This window comes from Lichenostomus cassidix, chromosome 15 (genome assembly GCF_008360975.1).
Source record: "Lichenostomus cassidix isolate B80296 chromosome 15, HeHo_3.0, whole genome shotgun sequence".
NCBI classification, from domain to species: domain Eukaryota; kingdom Metazoa; phylum Chordata; class Aves; order Passeriformes; family Meliphagidae; genus Lichenostomus; species Lichenostomus cassidix.
In genome coordinates this window covers 9,513,246-9,539,436 of record NC_139496.1, presented here as the reverse complement: position 1 = coordinate 9,539,436, position 26,191 = coordinate 9,513,246, and the positions used below count along the sequence as shown (strand labels likewise).

At 41.9% G+C, this 26,191-nt stretch overlaps 1 protein-coding gene across 6 annotated transcripts; it reads right to left on the bottom strand.

Moving 5' to 3' along the window:
• Nucleotides 1-794: 794 nt before the first annotated feature.
• On the bottom strand, nucleotides 795-25,600 carry PATZ1 (POZ/BTB and AT hook containing zinc finger 1). Of its 6 annotated transcripts, XR_014855351.1 has the most exons (7): nucleotides 23,728-25,598; nucleotides 21,329-21,392; nucleotides 18,167-18,238; nucleotides 15,620-15,791; nucleotides 9,691-9,828; nucleotides 6,693-7,898; nucleotides 795-5,346 (listed from the first exon to the last, which is right to left on the bottom strand). XR_014855351.1 is itself a non-coding variant. In XM_085076039.1 (6 exons), the coding sequence occupies exons 1-6, from the start codon at nucleotides 25,008-25,010 to the stop codon at nucleotides 7,480-7,482; spliced, it is 2,145 nt and encodes a 714-aa protein (XP_084932165.1). In that variant the 5' UTR covers nucleotides 25,011-25,599; the 3' UTR covers nucleotides 795-7,479. The 6 variants fall into 6 exon arrangements, 5 of the variants coding, with proteins under 5 accessions (XP_084932165.1, XP_084932164.1, XP_084932167.1 ...); XM_085076039.1 differs by having other exon boundaries at nucleotides 795-7,898; nucleotides 18,167-18,235; nucleotides 23,728-25,599; XM_085076038.1 differs by having other exon boundaries at nucleotides 795-7,898.
• Nucleotides 25,601-26,191: the final 591 nt, after the last annotated feature.

Here is a 26,191-nt window from a genome sequence, read left to right as displayed (position 1 = left end):
TCTCTCCACAGGTGTTTGCCTGAAGGCTGTGGGAGGAGTTGTTTATTTTGGGAAGATGCCCTTTCTTTCCTGTGTAGAAAGGCAAATCTCTATTTTCTGTGGGTCACACACATGCCATATGCATGCAGAGATAGCCTTTTTAATGACTGACATAGGCATGTCGACTTTTTTTACATCTATTTACGAAAGCAAAGACTCTGTTCCTTTAAGTATGTTTACAGAAAATACAGGGCAAGCCTCTGTTGTTATTTTGGTCTTGAGTTTGCCATTCTTTTAGAAAGTTAAGGATCCAACTGGTAATACCATGAGGTAAAAAGCCAGTAAGGAACAAAGCTTAGTAAAGTTTCACCTAATACTTGCATTTATTTCTTTAGAATATAAGGGCGTGGAGTTAAAACACTGTGCGTTTTACCAATGCCCCAGCATCTGAGGTAGGCAGGCCAGAAATAAAAATCTATTTATATGACCTCAGTTTTATTTCATTGCCATTCAATGAGGACAATACCGAATTCCACAGATACTTGTTACTCCACCCATTTATGCTAAAACAAGAAATCTCATCACACAGCGCCAGAGAAAGGATTTCCTAGTTGAAATAAGGCCATCCTGATACACAGTGTTGCAACCTGCCCACCACACTATGAATTGTCACATAGAGCTGTGGAGATGTGCAAAGGCAGAACTCTCTCTGGAAAGAGTAAGATTTTGAGATACAAGAAGTCCAGGCCATCTCTCTGTGCACTCATGGTCTCTACTCTCCATCTCCAGGAAATGAATGCATGCAGCCTGCAGAGTTTAATTCTCTTTTGGTTTATTACTATTTAAAAATCAGGTTTTGTATCCCCTTCTACAGAGGCTTCACCTTCCAACAGAACATACAAAAAATACACACAATAGAAAAAAAAATGATAGGTAGGTAAGTTGCTTTATACAAACAGGTCCCTAAGAACCCAAAAAGGCTAAAACAGGCTCGGTTTCAATAGAAGCAGGCCCATAAATAGGCAAGAGACTTCATTCAAGTAGGGAAAGAGTCATCCATCCTCACCTAAGATCCTTTCTTGCTCACACTGAAGACAATGGGAGGACTCCCAACAACTTCAGTAGAAGCAGGATTGGGATTCATCAGAGCCAATGGCAAACTTTTCTTCTCCTTCCCTTCCAAGGCACTGTCTCTTCCATATGGTGTGCAGCCAGGGAAAAACGCCAGTTTTCCTGGCTCATTCCACACTCATGTTTCAGTTGTTCACTCTACAGGACATCTAAGAACAGCCTTTTATTTTCTCTCTTACTCTGGTATTTGCACTAATTTGCAGCAAACTTTCAGATTACAACAGTACCGAAGAAAAATTCTGAGCCCAAGAGCAAGGCTTGGTTGATTCCTTAAGAGCCAGCAGTCAGTCTGACAACTTTGCAGAGGGCGTGTAAAATTTGCCTGGAGAAGGCACCAGTTTGTAGACACAGCAGCCAAAAAGGTATTGGCAAGCATGAGATTGATTTATTATAAAATCACTTACCCAAGGTCATTATGGGACTGCAGGATGCTCAAGAGCATTTATGGCTGCCAGTGGCTGCATGAAGTGACTCCATGGTCCACATGGAACACAGGAGCTGGGAGGCAGTCACTGTAACATCAGTGAGACTCCAGTTACCTCCTTCCTTCAGCACATCTCAGCTCAGAGCACTTCCAGGTCTCCAAAATTGCAGTACAAGTATGGAGGCCACCCAGGAAAAGCTTCATTCACATAAACCCTGAGAGCAAATCAATAGTGCCAGGCAGTATTTAAATAAATTTAAATACAACACCTTTCAGGAAAAATGTGGCCAAATGCTTGTTTAACTTTGCATTACACCTGAAGTCAGTGAGGCCAAACATTTGTGACAGAGCTCAGGGGCACAACTGTGCAGCACAATTTGGCATGCCAATGAAATATTGGCACATTCTTACCAAAGGGTTATCATCATCTCATTTTACAGACAGGAACACAACACAGGAAGAGGCTAGAGATGACACAGGGTGTTAATTCTTGGCAAGCAGGCCTTCACTGCCCGCCACCACAGAGTGCGCAGCTGTGGTTTTTCACTGACGTGCCATAACCATTGCAACCATCACCACAAACCCTCACAGCCAGGGCTCCTGCTCCTGGTCTGCATCACTCTGCAATTAATGTTACATCACTATTTTTAAATGGTGCTTTTTCTTTTCTTTTTAGCCAAATAGCTTCCTGCTTTGTTTTACAGCCAACAGAGTTATTTGCAGAGCTGCACACATCCGAGTAGGTACCACACTGGCACAGGGAGGTGTGGAGGGTGAGGGTCAAGGGAGCAGGTAGATGGCACCGTGGCAGTGCTGGTGCTGACTCTAGCAGTACCTGTGGCTGAAGCCCAAGAGCATTGCTTGCCTCCCTCCCTCCAGGTCCCAGGCTCAGTGCTCTGGAACACGCTGCCTTCTCACAGGGACAGGGAGCTGCAGCAGATTGGGCTGGAAGCCAAATCTGTTCCCAAGGGCTCATTCGCAACAGCTGAAGGATCTTGTTTTGAAAAGGATGCTCAGGATAAAAAAATGTGGCTCTTTCAGGAGACACTGGAATCTTCCAGAATCTGTTTTCCTTTTTAAATTTTCCTAGTGGTTTTTTTTCCCCTCTTTGCTCATCTGTTTTGTCTCTCAGGGTGCAACTGAGAGCATAAACTCAGAGATTCACTCTCAGTTTATGTTCTGTTCAAATAAAACTCAGGTATTGTGCCCAAAAAAAGGTGAACAGTACTAAGCTGGCTTAATTAACATTCGGCTACTGACAATGCTGTTAAGGTATAATCACAATGCTGAAAAAGCCTGCACAGTGTTGTTTGGCACTTGCTCTCAGAGTTTTTGCCACTCTGACAATTGAAAATATCTTTTTATTTTTGTGTAGAGAAGCCTTTCCTGTTTCATTATTTAGAATTTTGGTGGCTGTTTTTCACTTTGCCCATTTATCTCTCATGAAACCCAAGGAGAGCTCTTGCTCTCCATTCATTCTTTCAACACTGAAGTCTGGAGTTCCTTTGAAGTTTACTTTGGCATCTACTTCCTCAAGCAAGCACCTTAAAAAAAATTAAAGCTGAAAGTGGTAGCCCACTCCCGACTCAAGACGTAAGTTTAGATATTGAATTCTAGGAACAAAGATTTAGTGAAAAACAAGACACTAAAGTTACAACAGAGCCTACAAAATCTAGGTTAGCTTTCATACTAGCAATTCAATTAGTTGAGTTAGATAGACATTCAGTTACACAGCTCTTCTATTCAAGTCATTCCTTACTGCTGATAGCAGTTGAGGGAGGAACAATAATTTCAGGGAATACATGGGAAATAACAAATATTCCCTAAGTCACTGGCACTCAAATAGGTCTAAAATTGTGACTGGGCATGTACAATTACTCAAAAGACTGGTAGGAAGACCAACTCCACACCATCTTAATAGTTCTAGGCTTTAAAAAACAAAAAATTCATCCCCCCAACATATAATACTTTGCCCTACTACAATTAAGGCACTGGATTGAGAGAAGGAAAAATCTGTGTTCAATTTCTGGTTCTGCTATCAATTTCCCACATCATCATGGGCAAATCACTTAGGATTGAGAGCTCACATGCACATTGCCATGTGTCAGGTGAGCCACACTGTCTGCACACATTTAAGACTTGAAAAATGCAAGGTCACATCACCTAATTTGACTCAGTATGGTGTTCACATTAAATTGGTTCACCTTGCATTTGCTGTGGATTTATGAAGATAAATTCATTTATGAAGATAAATTCAGGCAACAAAAGAAACTTGAGAAGTCTATGCCCCCACATTTAACACAACATTTAAGCATGCATGCAAGTGGTTTTTAGTCCTTTATCTTTCACTCACTCTCTTATAAGCATCTATCCCTCTCTTGTCTGTCTTTAATATTTAGATTATGAATGACTGAAAATGTTTTCATCATACCTAATGCAAAAGGCTCTGAGCCTCAGATGAGAAGTTATGGGACTCCTACAATATAAATACTACAAGTCTGATTATATAAATTTGCATGAACTGCAGTTTCCTTCTTGACTCGTGCACTGACTCAAACATTGGCTTGCAGGCCCTCCAAAGAAGAAGGCAAGGAAAGGAGGGTGGCCCAAAATCAGAACTATCATCTATACACTTACACACCAATTAAAAATAAAATGTAAGAGCAACAAGCTGCAGCTCAGGGCATGTTATGTACTTCCCTTTGAACTCTGAACTTGTGAGGCTGAGTTTTCTCAAAACAAAATTTTGTTTGGATCTGTCTCATGTTTTTGAGAAACAGGCATTTTCCAAAGTACAGAATAAGAAAGAATTTGCATGTAGATTAAATTACGGCCCAGAATGGAAAAGTATGCCCCCAAAGAAGCAAAATCACTGAAAACACACCTCTGCTAAAGAGCTGCCCAACTTCCTACTGGCACTAGCCTGCACCAGCCCCCTGTGTTGGTACAGATCTCTCCCATTTACACTAGGATGATCTAGAACTGTCATTTCAGGATTGTTAACCTCCTGCCTAATTGTTTCCCTGTCCACTAGACTGAGAAGTAAGTAGTTTTCATTCAATGTATTCATGACAACTTAGTAAGCATTTTCTTTGACAAGCAGAATGCACAGTTAGTGTTTCAGAAGGCTTTGTCTTTAGTTCAAAGCTTTTCTTTTGTTTTACAAGGTCAAATCTTGTAGCATTCAAAATAAAATTCTGATAGATATAGCCAAAATTCAACCCACTTGTAACACTTAAGTCAGGGGAATTAATGTAGGATGAAAGTGGCATATACTCTGGACTTAGCTTTTGGAGTTGAATTTTATGACTAGTACACCTTCTTTGAGTGCATATAGTAACACTGGGGACACGAAATTCTATCTTGCAACATACAGCCTCAGTTCAACAGGAATTTCCCTTGCGGATTGATTATGAGCTATTAGTGAATCAGTGACTGCAGCTGCATTTGCTAATCCAAATAAATTGTTATGCTGACTGGAAAGCCTGCTCTCTCCTGATTTGCTTGGCATCTTAAAAGGTTGTCTCAGCAGTAGATTTGTAAGGTGTTTAAAAACGTTTTGACAATTTTTTAAGATGTTCTGTTTTTACCTGTCCACTAATCTTACCAGTAAAACAAGAGCAATTCCATGAAGCTTTAGTGGTGGGGTTTGTTTTTTTCACTGGTTTTTCCTTCTAAATGAGGCTCATACCTATTCCAGGATTCTGGGAGGAGATGACTGGAGAAGAACATGTCCTTCAGTCTCCCAACACAGATTAATAGCAAAACATCAAGTCCACTGCAACATGCTCTCAATTTAGAAAGTGCTGGCGCTATAAAGAGAAAGCCATTGATTATTCATCCTTGATTTATAATAGTTGAGAGCAAGTACAAAAAGTAGCTACTTACAAGAGGGAACCTGGGTCTTTTAACTCTGTAGAATTTAGAATGTAATTCCAAAATCCATATATTCACAAAGGGCTCTCTAAATCTAACATAAAACCAAAGTGGGAATGTGTTTTCTATCAGTTAAGCATCAGCTGCAGGGTTTGGGTTAGGAGCACCTGGGCAATGCAGACTGGTACAACAGTTTGTAGCTCTGTGTTCATTTACACAGACAGATCTCCTGCAGCAAATGAGAACCTGGTCTAAGGGGTCTGTCCTGCTCCAGCACTGTATGATGGAGACAGATATTGTTTCATGGGATGCAAGTTTGGTGCAGGACTTGAGGTCTTCAGTGGCCTTTTTAGAAACATTCAACACATAAAGCAGTTTACCAAATCACTGCTTAAACTTTTGCTCAATAACCCTCTTAACAATTGTGATGTAGAGAAAATTCTTCTCAGACATGAAACTAAGGAATAAATTCAGGAAACTGTTCTATGGGACCTTGATCATCAACAGCAGAACCATAATTAAAACTCAGAGTATTCCTAACTCCTAACCCTGTGTTAAACATTTATACCTGGGTTTGGTACATAAAACCTTGACTAGTTACATGGAAGCAAAGAGACGGTCAAGAAAGGACATTATTTCTGCACAAGTGGTATTTTCAGATTAAATGGAATCTCCAACAGCCTAGAGCCCAGCTTCTTTGCATTTTGTAATAAATTCTTTTTAAAAAGATATGCTGTTTGCATTTTCCACCTCTTATACTAGAAACCCTTTTCATTTTGAAAAGAAAGAAGTAACAGTGGCTTTTGCAAACCTGACTAGAGACACATCAGGAGAGCACAACTATGGCCAAAAAGCCTAGCTCACTGAGAATACAGCACATTGCAGAGTGGGATTCACATATTATTTACTGGCTCTCATTTGCACACCTTTTGGACAGGTGGCTAAATTGCTCAAAAACCAGACAAAACGAGGGGATGCAAAGTAACATACTAACTTCTTTAATAGAGTCCAATCCAATTAAATCAAAATCACTCTGTGAACCCCTGGGTTTATTCACACTAAACAAGTCAGTGGTACATAATGTTAACCCGATAGCTGATCGTGTTCATCCCCTAGGTCCCCACATGAAAAATGAGCACCAGTCAACCAGACTGTAATGGTATTTTTCCTTCCTTTTTTTTTTTTCCTTTTTTTCATAAAAACTATTTCTTTCATAGACTTAAAACAACCAGCTAGCCAAGTTATTAATTACAGTACATCTAAAAAAAAAATTAATACTAACCCTAATGTGACTGCTGCTTTACGAGTGCTCTGTGTATCGCCTTAGACTGGCTTTTCAGTAGCAATTCACTACAACAGGTCCTAAAATAATAATAATAATAATAAAGAATTAAAAACCTGACAGCAAGTTTAATGGTCAAAAGTAATAAAAACAACCTGTTCTGAAAGGTGATTTTTCTCAGCAGTTCAGTCCTGCTGCAGCACTCACAGCCTCACAAAGGCAGAAGGGGTTCAAATTCTCTCACCTTCTTTAAATTTTTCGGTTTTTAAAAGGACAACTGCATTGTAACCTGCTAGGAACCATGGGGCATTTTACTTAACATTATATTCAATAATGGGTCTGTTTTTAAAACTTACTGCTTTTCTGGGGGAGTGTAGGGAGGGCGGGAGAATAGAGAGAGAACAAAATCACAGCTCCCTGTAGCTGCAGCTCCCCAGGTGCCTCGTTCACTACAACTGTCTCATTCTCAGACCAGTGCTGGCAACTTTTGATTATTCTAGAAGAACACGAAGAAAACACCAGCAGTAGCCTCTAAAGCTCCATTTGTTTTGGGTCATGTCTGCTATTCAAGGCCACCATCTTCTGTAATTTATCAGCTAAAGAAGCATTTTCTCCCTCTCCACAGTGAAGGTTTAAAGGTGGGGTAGGGCATGAGACAAAGAGGGAAGCTAAATTGAATAAAAAATTCTCAGCTATAGAACCAAATTTCCATTATTTCCTCTTTCATTCACAACATCTTATCATTATAGCCAGACTGCTGCTTTGCTTTGTTAAGATCAAACTGATCTCATTTCCCCTCTGGCCCCATTGGTTGCTGGTCGACCTCTGGATCCACTAGGGATGATGCAAATGCTGACTGGACGATCTGAAACCCAAACGACTCTAGAAGAGACATGTTCTGTTGGGGTGAGAAGGGGGATCCTAGAGCAGGACCCAGGTCCCCCAATGGGCCACCAAGGGCCCTGACGTGAACTTTCTGTATGTGTTTGTTCAGATAAGATTTTGATCTGAAAAAGCTGCCACATTCAGGGCACGGGTACTTCTTGTCTCCTTCCGTCTCCATTTTGTTTTTGCTGACTGCCAGGTCACACGAGAAGGACCCGTTGGTGCTCTGTTTCTCAGGAGTCTTGAGGTCACTGGTGTCAGAGAGGTCTCCATATGAATCAGAACTCTCAATCGGGTCCGAATGTGAACATTTCTGGCCTTCTATGGGAAAAAGAAAAGAGAGAAGTTTTCAGAATCTTAGCTCCCAAAGCAAGGTATTTAACATGCATTAAAATAAATTATATTGGTTACTACCTGATCACATTAATGCGTCTCACAACAGAACGATATACACTTAACATCCAATCCCTCATATTCTAAAGCCCCTGAGGATAGGTCCCCTTTCCAAACCACTAGGCTGCTGTCAGAGCAGCAGCTGGGGTTTCATTAGGGATTTGTCACAATACTGAATGCAACCACAACGGGTCTCTGGTTTATATAACACTTCTTGAATCCCAAGGATGTCTCATAATGTTTACACCTCAGACACTATGAAAGGATGGAACTAATGATGAGTTTTTAATGGTGCAACTCACTTGCACACTCCTGAAATACTGTTGATACTTTGGGGGAGAGCCTAGAAACTTCATAAAGTACAACAGGCTGCAGCAAGATGTGAAGAAACCTGGAAATACTCAGCAAAACAGCAGTGAGCTACTGCAATTTAAGAAGTGCAATTCCATTTAGTCTCACAGAGCTCTTTTTCACAAGTGCAACACTATTAGAAGTGAACTTCACAACCTAAAATTGTTCTGTGTTAAAATACTGTAGTGTGAAACAGCAGAGAGGTTAGGGATGTTATTTATCTGGATGTATGTCCTGGCAAAACCATTGGTATGTTTGGAGTCTTCCCCATTCCCCTCTGGCATTACGCCAAGGAAGTTTGTCCACACTTTTTTGCTCAGTGCATGTGAATGAGCGTGAGAAACCCAGACGTGCTCACTAAACAAGCCTCTGAATACAAATAGGCTGTACCTACTATTAACTCTAAGAGACCAAAGAACCACTTGGCACAACCCAAAAGACAGATTTGCTCTGGACTCAGCATTACAAACCAAACAGTATATGCATGAAATCAATACACCACTGAGCTGGAATAAATCTCTTGTTAAGTCAGCACACCACCCAAAACTAAAAGGCTTCTGTAGTAACTCTATCAAGACTTCAATGGAAAAAATTACACCACTCTAGCTTTCTGCTGGCACAGACTTTATTTAACCCAGCCTGCTGCATTCTCCTGGGCAAGAAGAAAACCAGAATAACCATGGTTTTGAAGAATTTTCTGATGTTTCACCTTCATCAGGAATACTGACAGCTCAAACCAAGAAGCAAAAAACTATTATACACAGTAAAACACACTGGTTTACTTGTTCAGAAGTTAAATACTCTTTAGCTATGCTTATGATAACATCTTTTTTTTCCCCGCCCCGAAGTTAAACAAATGTTAAAAACAACAAAAAAGCACCAGTACTATTATCACCCTTTACCTCTCCTCCACAACAACTGCATTTAGAAGTGTATGTTTAGCTACAGACAGCTGGATCCATGTACAGTATAGCTCCTCATCAAAACAAGAAACGAGGCTTGACTGACGCGAGATTCAAGTGAAGTGGGACAAACGAACTCGCCCTCAGGCAAAATTCAGATGCTGACTACTCCAAGGAACAGGGTCAAGATGAACTAACATGGCTTTTTCAATCTTCAAAATCAAAGAAGCTGCCAAAAATTCACCTACTCCTATGTGTCCATCTCCTTGCCCTAGACTTGTTAAATCGGCTATCCAATGATAGAGATTACATCCTGTGTGATGCTATGGAATTCCTCTGCATCTCCCTAAGCTTCTCTGCAGTATTTTCCCTGTCCTTCCTCCCTCCCGTTTCTTGTGCCCAGCCCAACACCCCACAACACAAAGTTCTGCACAGAGCAGCAAGGTGCAGAGCAGCGAGTCTCTTGCCTTTGATGCCATAGGTCCTGACGCAGTGGAACGCTGCTCCCCCATTCGGGATGGACTCCTGGTGCCTGGAGACCTGGGGAAGGGGAACACCGTGGTGGGTTTTAACATGGACCTTTAAGTAGGAGGCAGAGGAGAAACCTAAACAAGATAAAAGGAGATGAGATCCTGCCATCAGCAAAGACACACATCTGCCTTCCCTGTTCCTTTAATCTTTCTCTTGCTCCTGCTCCCTATCACAAAGCTGCTGTTCCACCAGTTCCCTCTGACATGCTCAGGTAGGATTTCTGTCATCATCAGGCAGTAATGCAATGCACACTTTTCATCAGACTGAGTTTGCTTTTTGTTAGTCACAAGGAAGGAACAGCCTCCTTGAGAAACAAATCATGTGTAAGCAAACCTAGCAGGTGACATGAAACTTTCTGGAAAAAAAGGACGAAGAGACATCATACAAAAAGGCACCCATGTCTCTTCACCATTTTTGTGCTGTTTTATTTATTTTAATTAAAAATGCTTTTGTCATCTGATAATACTTCGGAAAACAGTTCCAATTAGTATATTTTATACTGTTAAGATTTGAAGGAATGCTATTTGGTACTGCCCCTTGTTGGTTTTTAGTGCACTTGCCCCTTATGTTTCTAGCATTTAGAGTGATTTCTAGAAGAAAGAAAGCTAAAACTATTGACTTTTTAAGGTATACAGTTTTGTTCTACAGTAATTTTTGAAAAACATTTCCTGCAGTCAGCTCATCCTGAGTTTTAAAAAATATACTAGAACTCATATTTTGTCTACAGCTAGCAAAATATATTAAAAACAAATGTCAATATTTTTATTAGCTCTGATCTGTAAGCGCCAAACACTGAAAATAAAAACATATATATCAAACAATTGATTTCTGAATGAAACAGGCTTTCTTACATTTGTGCATGTGCTTTTTAAAATGTTTCTTTACATCTCACAAATATGTCCTTTTCCCTTAATGCAATAAACTACCTCACATATACTTTGGAATGTTTTAAAATTCAACCTTAATAAGATCTGCAATTACTACTAATTGTAAATAAAAAATAGTACATTTGGACCATATAAGAGGCACAAGGAGGGCAGAGTTTTAAAAACTTCCTACAGAAGTAAAGCTACCAACAACTAGCTTAATTTTCTGTTATATGTTGAACAGAATATTAGGGCACTTTCATGTTAGAAACATTTTTCCACTGACAACTAAGAACACAGCACAAGGCTCACCATCACAGACCCAGAGCTGCAGGTTCCCCTTCTGGAGAGAGAAAACCCAAGCCCTAGATTTTTTTTAAACATATATAGCATTTACAGCACAAGTCCTTGCAAGAGAGCTTTCAAAGCAAGACTTCACTTAAAATATGAATAGACATTCTACCATAAAGCCATTTTTGTAGTGGTATAACTGTATTTACATTTGATGATATATAATAATCTTTTAGGAAGGATGCAATCCAAGTACTGCACACATCTTTGGGGTGGATTTTCGGACTGCAGCTGTTAGTTTCAGGTGCTGAATTTAATAATGAATGTGGCTTTACACTAGATTTCCCTGTGCCTAGTACACAGAATATCCCTCTACCCAGACTTTTATCCAGGGGTTATTAACAATTATATATATACAGAACTTACAAAGCAAGACCAAACTCCCCAGCAACCTGCTGAAGGGAAAAAGGGCAGGCTGCTGAGAATGAACGAGAGGTAGTTACTGTGGACCCCTGAGTTGAAGATAAAAGTGAAGAGTTGAAGATAAAAGTGAAGAAAAGTAGATACATGGTAACTGGAGGAACCAAGAACATACAACCCTCAATATACAATGGAGCAGAATGACCAAGGCCAAGTCATCCAGGGAATTACTGTAAGGATATTATCCTCCGAAATAATGCAAGACCTAGCCTCAGACACGAAATGCCACATTGAAAATCTCACTAGGCAACAAGAGAATATATTCTTACAAATACCAAAAATTGAGATGAGAAAGAACCAGTCTTTGACTGGTAGAGAAAAGGGCACAATGTACAGATATAATGGTGACACTTCCACCTATAAGGTACTTTGCTTATTTCACACATGTGGCTAATAACCACATGCATGCTGAGATCAACCTCTTTGATGCAGCAATGCATTAAAATCTCACTGCCAACCATTAAAAAAAGACTACATGCAGGGATTCAGTGCTTTTCTATACTGCAACTGACACAGGAAAATCTGAACTTGTAATCTCTGCTACACAATATTTTTTCTGAACGCTGCAGTTCTATTTGTAGAGTACATTGTTTTATATAATGAAAACTGCTGCAAAGTGTGTTAGCTCCCCTTTATGCACTTGGCAGATGAACATGTGAGTCATCAACTTCCATCAAAACCATAAGAATGCCAAGTGCTACATGAGAAACAGTTTAAAGGGAAACTTTTTGGGGTTGTTTTCATACTAACTTTTTTTTCTGAAGCACTTAGCCCTGGCCTTTTTATCTCTACCAGACTTTAATTATGAATCCCTGTCCTAGGAAGATGGACAATAATCTTTCACTTTTAGACACTTTCACTTTCACTTTTAGAAGTCTCTTTCAGAGCAAAGTCAGACTAATCCAGAGGATAAAGTGGCCATATTTTTCAGAGAAGGAATGTATTTATTGCTTTACTCATACACAACTCTCTACTTTGCAGAGCAGATTATTTCTTCATACCAGAAGAGCCAATATTAAAAACATGTATAGAGAGGAAATTATCTGCTTTATATAAGTGGGACCTATCCTTTGATCTCTTAGGTAACATCTACAAGGAGATACACTGTAGAAATAATTGCAGGATGTTCCTCGTTCAAAAGTTGTAATTTGGATTTAGCTGGAACATGAGGAGAATGTGTCTTGCTTTAATGGACTCTGTCCACCATGAATGTACCAGAACTCAGTGTGAAAAATAAATTCTATCTCATTTGTGATTGGAATATTTAGCCTTTTCCTAACTATTCTGATTTCTGAAACAAACAATGTGTGTTTGAAACACAAACCCAAACTTCTGAGTTGCACATGTTATTACTAAGTACCAGCCCTAGAACTGCCAAAGTCATTATCTCTTGAATTCCTTGAAAAAGCCCAGACAAGCAAATAAAGTTCCTAAAGATGGTAATGGAAGATTGTGCAACAACACAACAGGAGCATGTCTTTTTTCTTTTTAAACTGATTAAAGAGACTCTGTCTTAAAAAGTGAGGCTTGAGGATTAGTTTTTTAAAGTACATTTTAGACAAATTCTTAAAAAAAAAAAAAAAAGAAACAAAACCACACCAAAAAACCAAAAACAACAAAAAAAACCCAACAAAAACCCAAAACAAAACTCAAAATCCCTGGGAGAAAAAAAAAAACAACACAACCCCCCAGAAACACTTCACTGTTTCCCTGATTTAACAAGATTTAATTGCTTCCATGATTATTCTAAACATAAAGAACCCAAGTAAGAAAATAACCTGGAAAAAATACCAAATCACAGCTGGTAGGTTTTTGAAATTTTACTGCCATGTTGTTAAAAGAAGCAAGTATGATCAACAAATGAGTACACACGTGACATGGCAAACCATTGCCTACTGCTTTCTGTCAGGTATTGAGTTCCATCCCCATCTCCTAAATCCACTAAACCTTTAAAACAACATGAGACACTTGATTTAGTCCCATACAAAAGCCTTCAGTCCAATGAGATAAACTGAGGGAGCCTAAGCTCTGTCATAAACACTGGGCATGTTCAGCTGTCTAAGAGTCACCTTGTCATCCACTTTTTTTTTAAGTAAGCCAACATCCAAAATTCTCTCTACAGTCAGCTTGAGCTTGTAGAGCATTCTTGCTTGACAATTACTATATCCAGAGGTTGACAATTACTGTATCCAGAACCAGCTAAGTTTCAATTAAAAAACACATCAGCACATTAGCCAAGGGAAGAATAAACTAAATCCCACTGCATAAGCACCGCAGCCACGGCACAGCTGTGCTCGTGTTACTCTGTGTAGCTTCTGACTGTACCAATGCCTATCAAATAGATGTTTCTAATCCAGAAATTTTCCATTACACTTCATCTTGCCAGGCTCTACATTTTAAAAGGTAACTATTTAAAACAATGAACATTGCACTTTGATTCTAGAACACTTGGGATTAAAAATTCTGCTGTCATTGATCATAAATATATTATCAAAATGTACTCCATAAAACAATGACTTTACAACACAGCTGTTTGACAAATCCAGTCTGTAGCTTCCCCTTCCTATGAATCTAAACACTTCCTATGAAATTTAACATTATTCACCACATTAATGACATTTTCTAAGTCCTGATGCAAGCAGACAATTCTGACAACTCCCATGAAATACACAAACTGTAAGAAGAAAGTAGGTGCTTGAAGTTTGCTATACAACAGGTTCCCTGTCCTTCTACAGAAAAGTGTATATTTTATTTAAATTTCCACTGTACATTTAGACTTGTAAAATGTGGATAAACCACTTAGTCATTTTATTGTTTGAATGCCGGGTCTGTCTTTGTCACGCTGGCTCCATTTTCAAAGAGCTGCAGTGACACCCAGTGGTAGCTAACTTGAAAGGCAACCTTACAAATAGTGGAAACAAGAAATTTCCCCCCATCCATTTGAGTTCCTGTTTGGCACCATATTGAACAGAAGGAGAGCAGCATAGCACCTGGATCTCGAATAGTATTTTCCACGTTGTTGTCACAAAAAGAATCAGGATAAGCTTAAGCAGTTTTTCAGAAGCCAGGCCTTTGGCTGAAAAGGAGGGCAAACTTCATTTCACTCATCTACCTGGAGCTTCAAAACCTGAAGATTTTCAAGCCAGATGCCTTTTCCACTCACACTGACCACATCATTTTCAGGACCTTACAGGCTGTTCAACTAGTGGAAATACTTCCCTTGCAATTTAATGTTTCATTACTCATCCACTCCAAAAGCTCCCTGCACATTAAACACAGAAGAGATTTATTCTCCCAAAAGATTTCACCTCTTTTAAACCAGAAAAAAAACCACATCAGGAAAAAAGACTCATCAGAAAAAACAAGATCCCACAACACAGCAGCAACCTCTTCTAACACCTACTAGCTATGTATACCTGCGTATACATAGCATTTTGAAGGTGTGTATTAATCACTCAAAAAAAAGACACCAATAAGACAAAATAATTTTTCCAGCTTGCCTTACATCCCACAAAGCCTGTATTTCCAGCTCTCTCCAACTGAAGAGTACCACCACAAACAGATGGAAAAGCTTCACAAGCTCTTAGTCATATGGTTTAGTTTTACACAGTGCTGCAAGGAGCGAGGAGTTGGACTCAGTGATCTTTATGGGTCCCTTCCAACTGTGAAAAGCTGTATTTGTACAAATAAAGGTAAAGCACATTTCTAGTGCTCTTTACAAATTATGTTTTAGAAAGGTACACTAATACAAAGCAATTTCTTGTGTTGAGGGAGAAGCAGCTTGACTCTATTGCACCAGGAGGTTAAGTAAGAGTTAGTAACATAATGTAGATTTATGTTGTGTGTAATTTTCAACTTGATGTGTATTTCAAAGATTCTCCTTCCAAACTGACTGCAAGAACTCAAGTCTAATCAGGTATAGAAAAAAAAATGTATGTTAAACAGAAGCAAGGTAACTTATCATAGTTATTGTATAGGGATCTGGCTATTTAGCAAATAAAATTTGCTTCAGATTTAAACTGAGTTTCTTTGGGAACTATCAGCTATGTGAAAAGGCCAGACCTATACTCCATCAGTTTCAGGGTTAAGTATTCAGTACGAAAAGTATATATGTATGTACACATATAGGGTATAACCTCCTCCTGCTGCAGAGAGAGTCACGCAGCCTTACAGCTCCCCTCGAGTGCTGTCCCATCCCACTGGAATAAAAAAATAGTTTCTTCATTACCTCGGTTACAGATAGTGCAGAAATTGCTTGGTCCTTCACTATGCTTCTTCAAGTGATCTGCCATATATGCTGCTCGCAAGTACTTCCCACACACCTGGCATGGAACTTTGTCTTCATGACAAGCCAGGTGTGAGCGCAGCCGGTCACGAGTGGCAAAGGAAGCATTACAAGTCTGCAGGTATAACGAGAACCATGTGACTCATCAACTATAACAGCACTGATCTTGCTGAATATATTCAGTATTCTTTAGAGTAAATACCTTAGATCCTGTGCAAACACAAAAATTACATGATGCACAAGCCATTTTCCCCCAAATAAAAAAATCAGAACACATTGCACAAGATGTAATGTTACTACTCAAAAGAATTAAGGCAGCAAGAGAACAGCTCTAAGATACTACAGACGGTAAAAGTTAAATCAAGATAGACTTGTAAGGCTTTAGCCCCTTTCAGAGGATGAAGATACTAACATTTGAAGTAATATTTAAAAGAAATTTTAAGTAATATTTAAAAGAAATAGCACAAACCATTTCTTTCCATTTACAGTAAGTTCTGCCATTTCACTGAGCTATTACAATCACTTTAGACCACTCAAAATGTCCTCTCTGTCATCTTCCTAAATTCTACTCTTTGATGAGATAAATCTAACTTCAGTGCACAGAATTCTTTTGGAGTGTGAAGATGTACAAACAAAGGATCAGAGAATTATCTGGGATGACAATATGATGAGAGACAGCAGAAGAGTTGTCCTGGTATCCACAGTAGCAGTACAGGCAAGCCGTAGAAGTGAAGCCTCAGAACTGAGCAGGTATCAAAATAACTGCATGACATTGTGACCTGTTTTAACTTACCCCTGGTCAAGGTATCATATTCCACTTATACCACAATAAAGGCTTGATTTGGCATAAGATAAAATTGATTCTATTTGCCCACTTTCCAGCTGAAATCCATATGATGAGTGAAGGCTCCCTCCCATTTCTATAATCCCAGCAATGGGCAAGCAGGCAGGCTATGCCCACAGCCTGCTACAATGGCTGGCCAGTTCTAAAAGGCTTGCTCTTGTGTGAAGGGAAATAAATCACCAGCATTATGTTGCACAAGGTATTAGAGTTGTAATCTAAACCATTTCACAAGTGCAAGAGGAAAAACAAAAGCGAACACACATCAGAATGACCAGACCAAGCAGGAGCAGTGACTTTCAAGAGTGTACAGTGTTTTGTTTGTACCAACTTTGTATAAAACAACAGTTTTAAGAGATATAACCAGAACCCCCAAAGAAAGAATATATAAAGCTGTTCAATGTCTTGGGAACTGGACATAATCTGTTTATAAATATCAGTGAGTAATTAAACCACTGCTTCAATAGAGGTAAGACTTGTTAAAGTAACAATCTTAGCAAAATTCCAAAATTATAATTCAAATGAGTGAAACTGATAATACAGAAGAGGATAACATGTAATTATATAAAATTCATTTAATCAGGAGCTTAATCCAAAAAACATTGAAGGCAGCTTAAAAGCACCTATCAATTTCAATAGGCTTTACACTCATTCGATCCTGTGAGATGCTTAAATGTGGAAAACTCCCATGGAGCCAAGACTGCTCTGCAGCAAGCACAAGACTTAACACCTCAGAGGATCAGGACTTAATGAAATTAAAAAGGCAACAGTAAAATTATCTGGATTTCTGTGATATACACAGTTTAACTAGGCCCACCAGACAAAGATTCATAAATTGCAAGTATTGAAGATTAAGAGGCAAATTCTTGAACATGAAAGATTTCTCTTTATTTGAAATCTCAGTACACAGCGCTGAGCAAAACAGGTGCAGCTTTCACTTAGTAAAATGTTCTTAGAGGTAAGCACTCTCTTAAGGCAGGATTGCAGCAATGATACTAATCAATCTGTTGGATATCAACTAAAGATATATGACTAGACAATCAAGAATGACAGCCAAGAGATCCATCATCAGTAAATCCAAAGCTATGGAGCCGCAGGAAGGTCTATACCCAAGCATTGGGAGTGCGTTAGCTTATGAAGCAGACCAGAGACAAATCACACAAATACAGTGATGCCAGAAGTAAAACCATTATGTATCCCCCAGTGAACTTATCAAGTTGAAAGGTTAGGGAAACGCAATATAATAATTTATGTGTTTGATTTCTCACTCTTGCTGCTGAGTTGTGCAAAGCTCACCTTTGGATAAGCTATATAGTAAATATATCTGCAACAAAGCTTAAAAAAAATAATTAAGTCCAGTGGAGAAAGCAAGAACCAGTTTAGCTGAATCGTAACAATGGGAGACAGGACTAGGGCTAAAGAAAACCCCAAAGTTAATATTTAAACAGTTAATACTTATAAAAGGTATAGAGAAAAAAAAAAGTTTTATTTTATGAAAGATGTGAAGTGCTAAATGAGTGCTAAGTATTTATCATTAATTGTTAATCATAGAAGAAAACTCTCCAGTGCTTTCCTATCAAACATTGCACAGGTATATAAATAGATCAAAAAGAATACATAAAGTTTAAAAAACATTGTTTAAGAAATACCTCTTGAAGTTTCAACTTTTCTATGGATGTGGATGTCTCTGAGCTTATTCCATGGTGGCTGCCATTTTCCTGCTAATAGGCAGGAAGTAAGAGAAATTAGGACAGGAAGAAACTCATTCTGCATTGAAATCAATGGGATATGCACTGGACTTGGGATGCCAATTAAGTTGTGCTTTAATTTAACCAGGAGAACAGCCTGTCTTGTCTCTGAGAAGGAGCAAACTTCTGTTTTCTCCCCTTGTTCTTTCACGTCCGCAGATTTTCAGATCACTGCTCCCAAACTGCAGCCTAACTTTCACACACTGACAGGCACAAGCTGACAGGTTCAGCCCGTCCCGAGGAGTCAGCACACTGAGCTACCCCATTCTGGCTACAAAACTGACTTACCCCTTCTCCTATATCCAGAACTTAATGGGGAGAAAAAAAAACAATCACCAGTGCAACAATCCAAGGGAAAAGATCCAGAGTGCCAATTTGCCTGGACACCAAAGCAACTTCTTGGATCTGATTTCTCAGCCGCCTTGGCTCTGTGGAGACCTTCCCTAATCTGAGTCTATTTTAATGGTAATGAAGAAGCTGGACTCAAGGCTTTGGCATCAGGTGCTAGAGGTGCTGGAACGTAAGATCCTTGTGAAAGATCTGTGAAGCACAGCCATTACTTCAAGGGGATGAGTGCAGAATTACAAACTGAGCACTGAAAACTACAGCTGTTGAAGGGATATTCAGCTTAAAATTGTCCTGTTTCTCATACTGTCATTTATTCTGAGGTTGGGTTGACATCATCCCAGTTTTGTTTTGGTACTCCAAAGTGTACCGTGATGCCACACCAACAAATCATTAGATATCATCAGTTTGCAGAGATACATAAGCGCAGGGAAATGGCCAATGGATTTCATTTAAATTACAACAGAGCACAAATTCCAAAAATGCCATTACAATAGCAGATTCTGGAATGCTCTTCTGTTTACTGACAGAGCAATTCTCTTTTCCAGTAAACATAAACAAAGCATGACAATAACAGGAATTTTCAACAGGGACTGAACAGATTCAAAAAGGATGCTCAATGCTGTTCAGGCTGCTCTCATGGGGAGCTAATTTGCCAAACAAAATCAGTGGAAAAAGGGAATGGAAAATGGGCAAATGACATGCCAATACAAAGCTATTTTCCTTCTCAGTGGCCAGATCCTGTGTGAGATACATATCATGGAACTGACACGTAACTGGTGATGAGATAATCACAAGGAGAATGTTATCAATTTATACATCAGCTTTCATATTTGAAACAAGTTTTCAGTGACTGCTTCTCTTCTATGGTTTCTACAATGTATAACAGATCTGTGCAAATTTAAGACTTTCTAAATCTGATATTACAAAGCATTTTCTGCAAAGACACACAACAGGTCATTAACAAAATTTCTGCGCCTTAAGATTCATGAAAAATTAACTTTGCAGGGCTAAGCAGTCAAAAATCAAGAACAAACCAATCCTGAAGGACAATCTCAACTCTGTCCTGATAATTGTAACCTATAGCCTGTACCTTTTAACTGAAATGAACAGTGCATATAATATTATGGGACTTTAGACAATACACGATAAAAAAGACTGTTCTTGGAAACTGCTATCACAAATACATGAGTGCAAGGAAATGGGAGTTAAGCTTGGCTGTGCCATCTTAGCTCCCGTGTTTCTTTACTTTTGAGCTCTTAGTATATCCTCTGATTCACACAGAATTGGTATTTAACATTTTAAAATCTGTGTTAAACTACAAAAAAATTATTGGTCATCAGCTGGCAAGGACAATTCATAGCTCTCAGTGTTATCTGTAAACAGTGTTTATTCAATAATCTTGATATCAACTAGCAAAAGACTGATGAGTGTCTGTTCATGTTGGGATGTAAACATTCATCATCAGTTCATCCACAGACCTCTTGCTGTCCTCACATTGTGAATTCTTTTTATGAGTGGAATTTTCCAATTTATATAAATCTGTAACACATAAATCATCTTAAGAAGCTCGAGCCAATCTAAGGCCTTATATAGGACATACAGTTAAATCAATGTGACAGCTCTATGACCTGGCTTTCAAATGTGCTGGGCTTTCACAGATCATATGGATGTCAACAGAAACCTTTAGATGGCTCCAGCTGCCTGGAAAACTGTTCTCAGGATTATTAAAATTGCAAAATGTTTCAAAACACTCACAATTTGAAGGAAATATCGAAGAGGTGTTTCAAAACATACACAAAAATGCAGATCAGGAGGCAGCAGTCATGTAGGATTGACTTGGTTCATAAAATGTGGTTAAATATTTTAGAAGAAAAAATCCTCTAACCTTCACTGTCTTCAAAAAAGAAGAAAAGGATCTTGCTCCAGCTTCTTTAAATAAATACCAAATATTTCTTCAGAAGCCAAGCATGGAGACTGTTAGCCCAACAACTGTTTTACAAGTTTGCCCAACATCTCTCTGATGGCAATGTGTGATGGTGGAAGCTGATTCTCAACTTTGATTTTAACTGATACTTCCAGGCACTTTTTAAATTTCTCTGTAAACAAATTACAAAATATCTTCCTTCATTTGATCTTTTAAACCCTATTAACTGTAAAAAACTATATACAACATTATAACATCGTTCAACAAATGATATTGTGATGTCCTTGTTTATATTTTCCCTGAGATAAAAAAAGCTTCCAATTTTGCTCAGTGCAATGTTCTGAAGGGTATGCAATTAAAAAAATAGTATCTTGGCAAGATCTGATAATCACAATTTACTAATTTTGAATTGAAATTATTCTAAAAAATTGAAGTCAGCATTGGAGCCTCCTGATAGTAACAACTGCAATTAAAAAAAAAGGGAGGGAATCATCAGTGACATTGACTCCAAGCCCCTGTGGCTGGGTAAGAGAACCAGGGTGAGACTGGGACAGAGTAGTACGGAAGAACATCTGGTAGAAGGGGGTAGGCAGGAGAACCAAAGCTGTAGATGAGGCGAGGGGGGACAGGAGGGATGTAAAGCAGATGTCACTGTGGAACACTGTTCTTTACAAACATTTATCCCAATTCACATATACATGGTACTTCTACTGGTACTTCAAAATCGTCTGCACACACGTAAATGCAATGCCAAAGATTACCCACATCAGTCTAAACCCTCTGGCTCCTACCTGACACTTGTGAGGTCTCTCTGAGGTATGCACCTGTTTGATGTGTCCATTCAAGTGGTCTGGCCTTGAAGGAAAATAACATAAGCACACTTAAAACAAATACTAAAACCAAAATTACAGTTTTAACAAAAAAAAAAAAAATTCCCAGTGATGTATCAATTACAAACGTAGTGATTTTTAACTTGCCAAGAACCAGATCACCAACAACTGGGACTCTAACTGGTTCTGTACCCCCTCCAACTTGCTAAAAAGGCAGCATTTTCTCAGGAAGAAATCATGACTGAATGATCAGAGGAAACAGGAAATACAAGTTACAATTTTCAAGCCTGCATGTCCGCTTCCAGAATCCTATTTAGAGCTTGACAGTCAGGGCACTTTGATTTACAGTTGCTGAATATTTGAAAATCAGACCCTTTTGGTTTGCGTCCCAAACACAGATGTAAAAAGCCAACTTTAAGCACATCTGTGCAAAAAGATTCTCTAAGCTCTGTCGCTGTGAAACATTTTCCACCTGCAAGATGAAAAAATACTCCTAACTCACAACTTGGTGGGGAGACTGCATTAATACAAATAAAGTGCTCTGAACATTCCAACTAGAAGGTGCAATGGAAGAGCAAATTATTACTGTAAAAAGTTAGACCATTTTTCACAACCAGCAAAGCCTACTTTGAAGAAGAAAGGACTGAAGAGCTGCAGATTGTCCTGGTGGGAGTTTCTCCTAGCGGGAAGAAAGCTTGTCATTGTATGAGACCAAAACTGCTTGGAAACAAGTTCTCCACCTTCTCCTCCCCCAACTTCCCAGCTGCACCAATGAGAGGGCGCGGGATGGAATTCACGCACTGCAGACAGAAAATAGGCTGAACTTTGCAGTGAGCCTCTTAAACCCGATGCTCCAGCGCTGGGCTGAGGCGGTGGAACCGGACAGACTGGTTGGGGGTCCTTCTGGGTACCTCAAGCCCAGCAACCTCACGTGCTGCGCTACTGAATAAAGGAAAGGACACTAAAATGAGACATCACGCTTCCAACTCCCTTTGGCTGCTCTTAAAGAGTCTCTAGTTTTCATTCATACCCTGGTTTTACAGATATGCAGACGGTTTTGTTGTTTACTTTTTTAACAGTATTCCCGCCTATTCACATTAACTTACTGCGAAAAATGAGAACTCAACATGTATTTCTCTTTCCCTTAATGACAAAACCCTTTCATACAGGGATAACAGAAATCTTTAAGTGTCAATAAAACCAATAAAAATTGGTACACGATCCCAGGTAGAGCTGTAATACGAAAAATACTTTCACTTCTAGCCACGGATGAAATTTTCATTTTGTGACCTTCCATAACTGAATCTTGCAGACCTTGTGAAGACACACCCCTAATTACTGCCGATTAAAAAAAGAGGGGGAGGTGGGGCTACGTTTTTGTTATTTATTTCAATAACAAAAAGTCTCTCTATCAAAATGAGAGCAGGGGCACAATTCCACATTTTACATAGCCTGGTGGCCTTTTGGTTTGTTTTCAGATCTCGATTCCTACCCTCACGTTAGAGCAAATCAACTGCTATAGAAAAGTGACTGCTGGTATAGAAAAGGCAGAGTGTATGCATCACCATCCCCCCTACTACTACTACACTCAAAGCGAGCAGCAAACTTCCAAAAAAGTTTCAAATTCATTAACTCAGACTATAAGATACCACTAACACAACTACACGTACCAAACTACTTATTAAATTAGCTCCCACAAACAGCGACAACAAAAAATCAGCAACATTAAATGCACAGATCTTACGTATGTTGCAGGGCAGAAACAGGATCCCCTTCAGAAGGATGTAAACCCAAAGGACACAAAGATCATGTATTAAAAGATACTTGATGCTGCAGCCTTTGAAATCTCACCTCTTCCTTCACATTTGGGTGATAAAAAACATTACGAACTAAGAGAAATGAAGGGAAGTTAAGAAAAAGAAAATTTAAAATGGATACGGAGAAAAATAATCTTGAGATGTATTATTTTGCACTTCAACAGCACCTTCAAACTACCTACACACCAGTCATCTCAAGACACTTCTGTGAGGCAGGTAATTATTTCAAAAGCCATTTCACAGAAGAGTGTCATTTGAGGGAGAGACTAACTGATTTGCCCAAGGACACGCATACACCAACTCTGGGACAAAGCTGGGAATGTTAGCCAGAAGCCAGCTGACTCCCAGTTTTATGTCTTAATTGCTTTTAAACCCTTCCAAGAGACTGCAGAATAGCATCCCAGAGAAAATGATGGAAGTTTCATTTCTTCAGACATTTTGAAGTGGAACAGTCAAACTATCCTAAGTACATTCCCAAGGGATTGGAAAGTCAACTTCCTAGGTCTCCGTTTGTGTCAATGATACATACAAGCACTCCCTTACCTGGAAAAGCCTTTTCCACAGCTCTGGCAGATGTAGGGCTTTCCCACAGAGCCATCATGAGATCGAACATGATAGGACATCCTGTCTTTTCTCTTGAATCGCAAGCCACACACTGGACAAGAGTAAGGCTTTTCGCCAGAGTGTGACAGCTTGTGCCGATTCAGGTGGTACACGTCCCGAAAAATCTTGCCACAGATCTCACAGGCCACCTGTTTCCTCGTCCTGCTTCTTTTTCTGGGTGCATCGGGGTCATCCTGACCAGGAACACCATTTTCACCCAGTCGAGGGGGTGGGATGTCTATGTAGCCCAGCTGTAAGCTTGTCACCCCATGTTGAGCCTCGTGTTGACGAAGACGGTTAGCATCTGTGAATACTTTCCCACAGAGACCACAAGGCAGGATACCAGCCTCTCGCAGGCCCCCTGGGGTACCAAACATCATGGAGTCCAAGAGATTGGCTTTACGGGGACGCCCTCTGCCCCTCTTGGTGCTTAAAGTGGGGGCACTAGCAGCAACATTCTGGAAGGGTGAAGCCAGCAGTGGTGGGGACAGAGGTCCTGCCACCATGGGCAGGCGGTCCACACCCTGCAGGACAGGTAGGGAGGACTGCGCAGCCGAGAGCGCAGCCCGCGTGGCCTCGTCTTCAGGCATGCCGGCAATGCCATTGCCATTGGGTGCCAAAGCGGCACCGTTGGTCATGTCAAGAGGGAAGCCGAGGTCAGCAGCCCCCGGCCGGAACAGCATAATGTCAGGGCGTGCAGGGGGCACGAGGAGCTGCACGTTGGACTGCTTGATGACCTCCTGGCAGATGTCAATCACAGAGCGCATCAGCAGGAACTTGGCGGCCGTCATGAGCTCCGGGAAGCTCTCCAGCCGCACCACGATGCGCGACGTATAGGCGAAGTCCAGGATGTCTCCGAACACCTTGGAGCTGATGGTGTGCATCTCCAGCTCCCGCCCGCCTCCGGGGGCGCCGCCGGCCGCCGCCGCAGCCCCGCCGGCCGCCGCCGCCTCCGCCGCGCTGCCCTCCGCGCCGCCGCCGCCTGCCCCGTCGCCCAGCTGCGCGCTGAACACCGACTCGAAGTACTCGCTGCAAGCGGCCAGCACGGCGCGATGCGCCGGGAAGCTCTCGTCGCCCACGCGTAGGAGCACGTCGCAGAAGCGGCCGCCGTTCTTGCGCTGCTGGTTGAGGCTGTGCAGCACGTCGGCGCTGTGCCGGCTCACCTGGTACGTGTAGCAGCCCGACGAGGGGCCGCAGGCGGCGGCCTCGCTCACCCGCTCCATGGGGGCTGCGCCGCCCCGCCGGCGCCCGCAGGGGGCGCGCGCGCTCTCGGGCCGCCCGGCGGCGCGCGCCGCCTCCTCCTGCTCGTTCCCCGCCCCTGCCCGGGCCGGCGGCGGCGCGCGCGCGGCGCTCCCTGCACGGCGCGAGGGGCTCGCGCGGCGCGGGGGGGGCGAGACAAAAGGCTCGGGCGGCCGAGGCGCGCGCGCGGCCGCGCGAGCCCCGCCCGGGCCCGGCCGCCACGAGGCGCTGCGGCCGCGGGGCCGCCGCGGGAAGGGGCGTGCGCGGCGCGGCGGCAGCAGCCGGGAGGGACGGGGGTCCGGCGGCGGCTCCGGGCTGCCGGCTCCGTCCGTCCCTGTGTGTTTGGAGCGGAGGAAAGATGGCAGCGGCTGCACTTCCTCTTGCACTTTCACCCCTGGGGGGAGGAGAAGGAGGGGGCGATACCACCCCCCCTACAAAAATCCAGCGGGGGCCCCCCGGCTGCTGCTCCCCGACCAAGCGCCGCCGCCGCCGGCCCCGGTCCGGGCCCCGCCCGCTTCGACGCACCCTCACCACCGGCGCCGCAAACTTTCCTCTCTTCTTTGGACGAGAAGACCCCCACCCTATTCACGGAGACCCCCCCTCCAGCCACTCGGGCTCCCCCCCTGCCCCCCCGCTTCCTGCCCCCCTCCCTCCCCGCATCCGCCAATGCAAGAGCAGCCAGAGCCAGCAGGCCGGCCCCCACCCCGCCCGCCCGCGGGGGCTGGGGGCTGCAGTCTCCCCCTTCCCCAGCACCGATCCTCCAATGCCGAGCCGGCAGCGAGGCCCCCGCCCGCGGCACACGGGGGTGGTGGGGCTGCGCTCGCCCCCTCCCCCAAATATCCGGACTGCAGCTCGCCCCCCAGGCCCCCCTCCCGCTGGAGAGAGGAGGAGGGGCCGGCGGGGGGGGCTGCAGGCAACCTCCCCCCCTCCCCAGGCGCGAATCGTCCAATGCAAACCCTCCCGGAGCTGCAGAGGCGCAGAGCGGCCCCCACCTCCGCGGCTCGCCTGAGGAGAGCCGATCCCAGAGGGGCCAGGGGCTGCAGAGCAGACCGGCCTCCCCCCGGTCTTTCATTGCATTTCTCACCCCCACCCCCCGTACCACGATCAACTCTCAGCCTCGCTAGAAGAGCGAGGCGCCGGCATTGTGGGGGAGGGAAGGGGTACA

What these genes read in the sequence shown, in the direction of transcription:
- PATZ1 (XM_085076038.1), bottom strand. Translation starts at nt 25,010, where the DNA reads ATGGAGCGGGTGAGCGAGGCCGCCGCCTGCGGCCCCTCGTCGGGCTGC. An exon ending in CTGCACTATCTGTAACCGAG is followed by an intron (nt 9,829 to 15,619) that starts GTAATGAAGAAA and finishes TATCTTGTTTAG; the next exon opens with GTTTCTCCTCTGCCTCCTAC. An exon ending in CAGGACCTATGGCATCAAAG is followed by an intron (nt 7,899 to 9,690) that starts GCAAGAGACTCG and finishes TTTTTCCCATAG; the next exon opens with AAGGCCAGAAATGTTCACAT.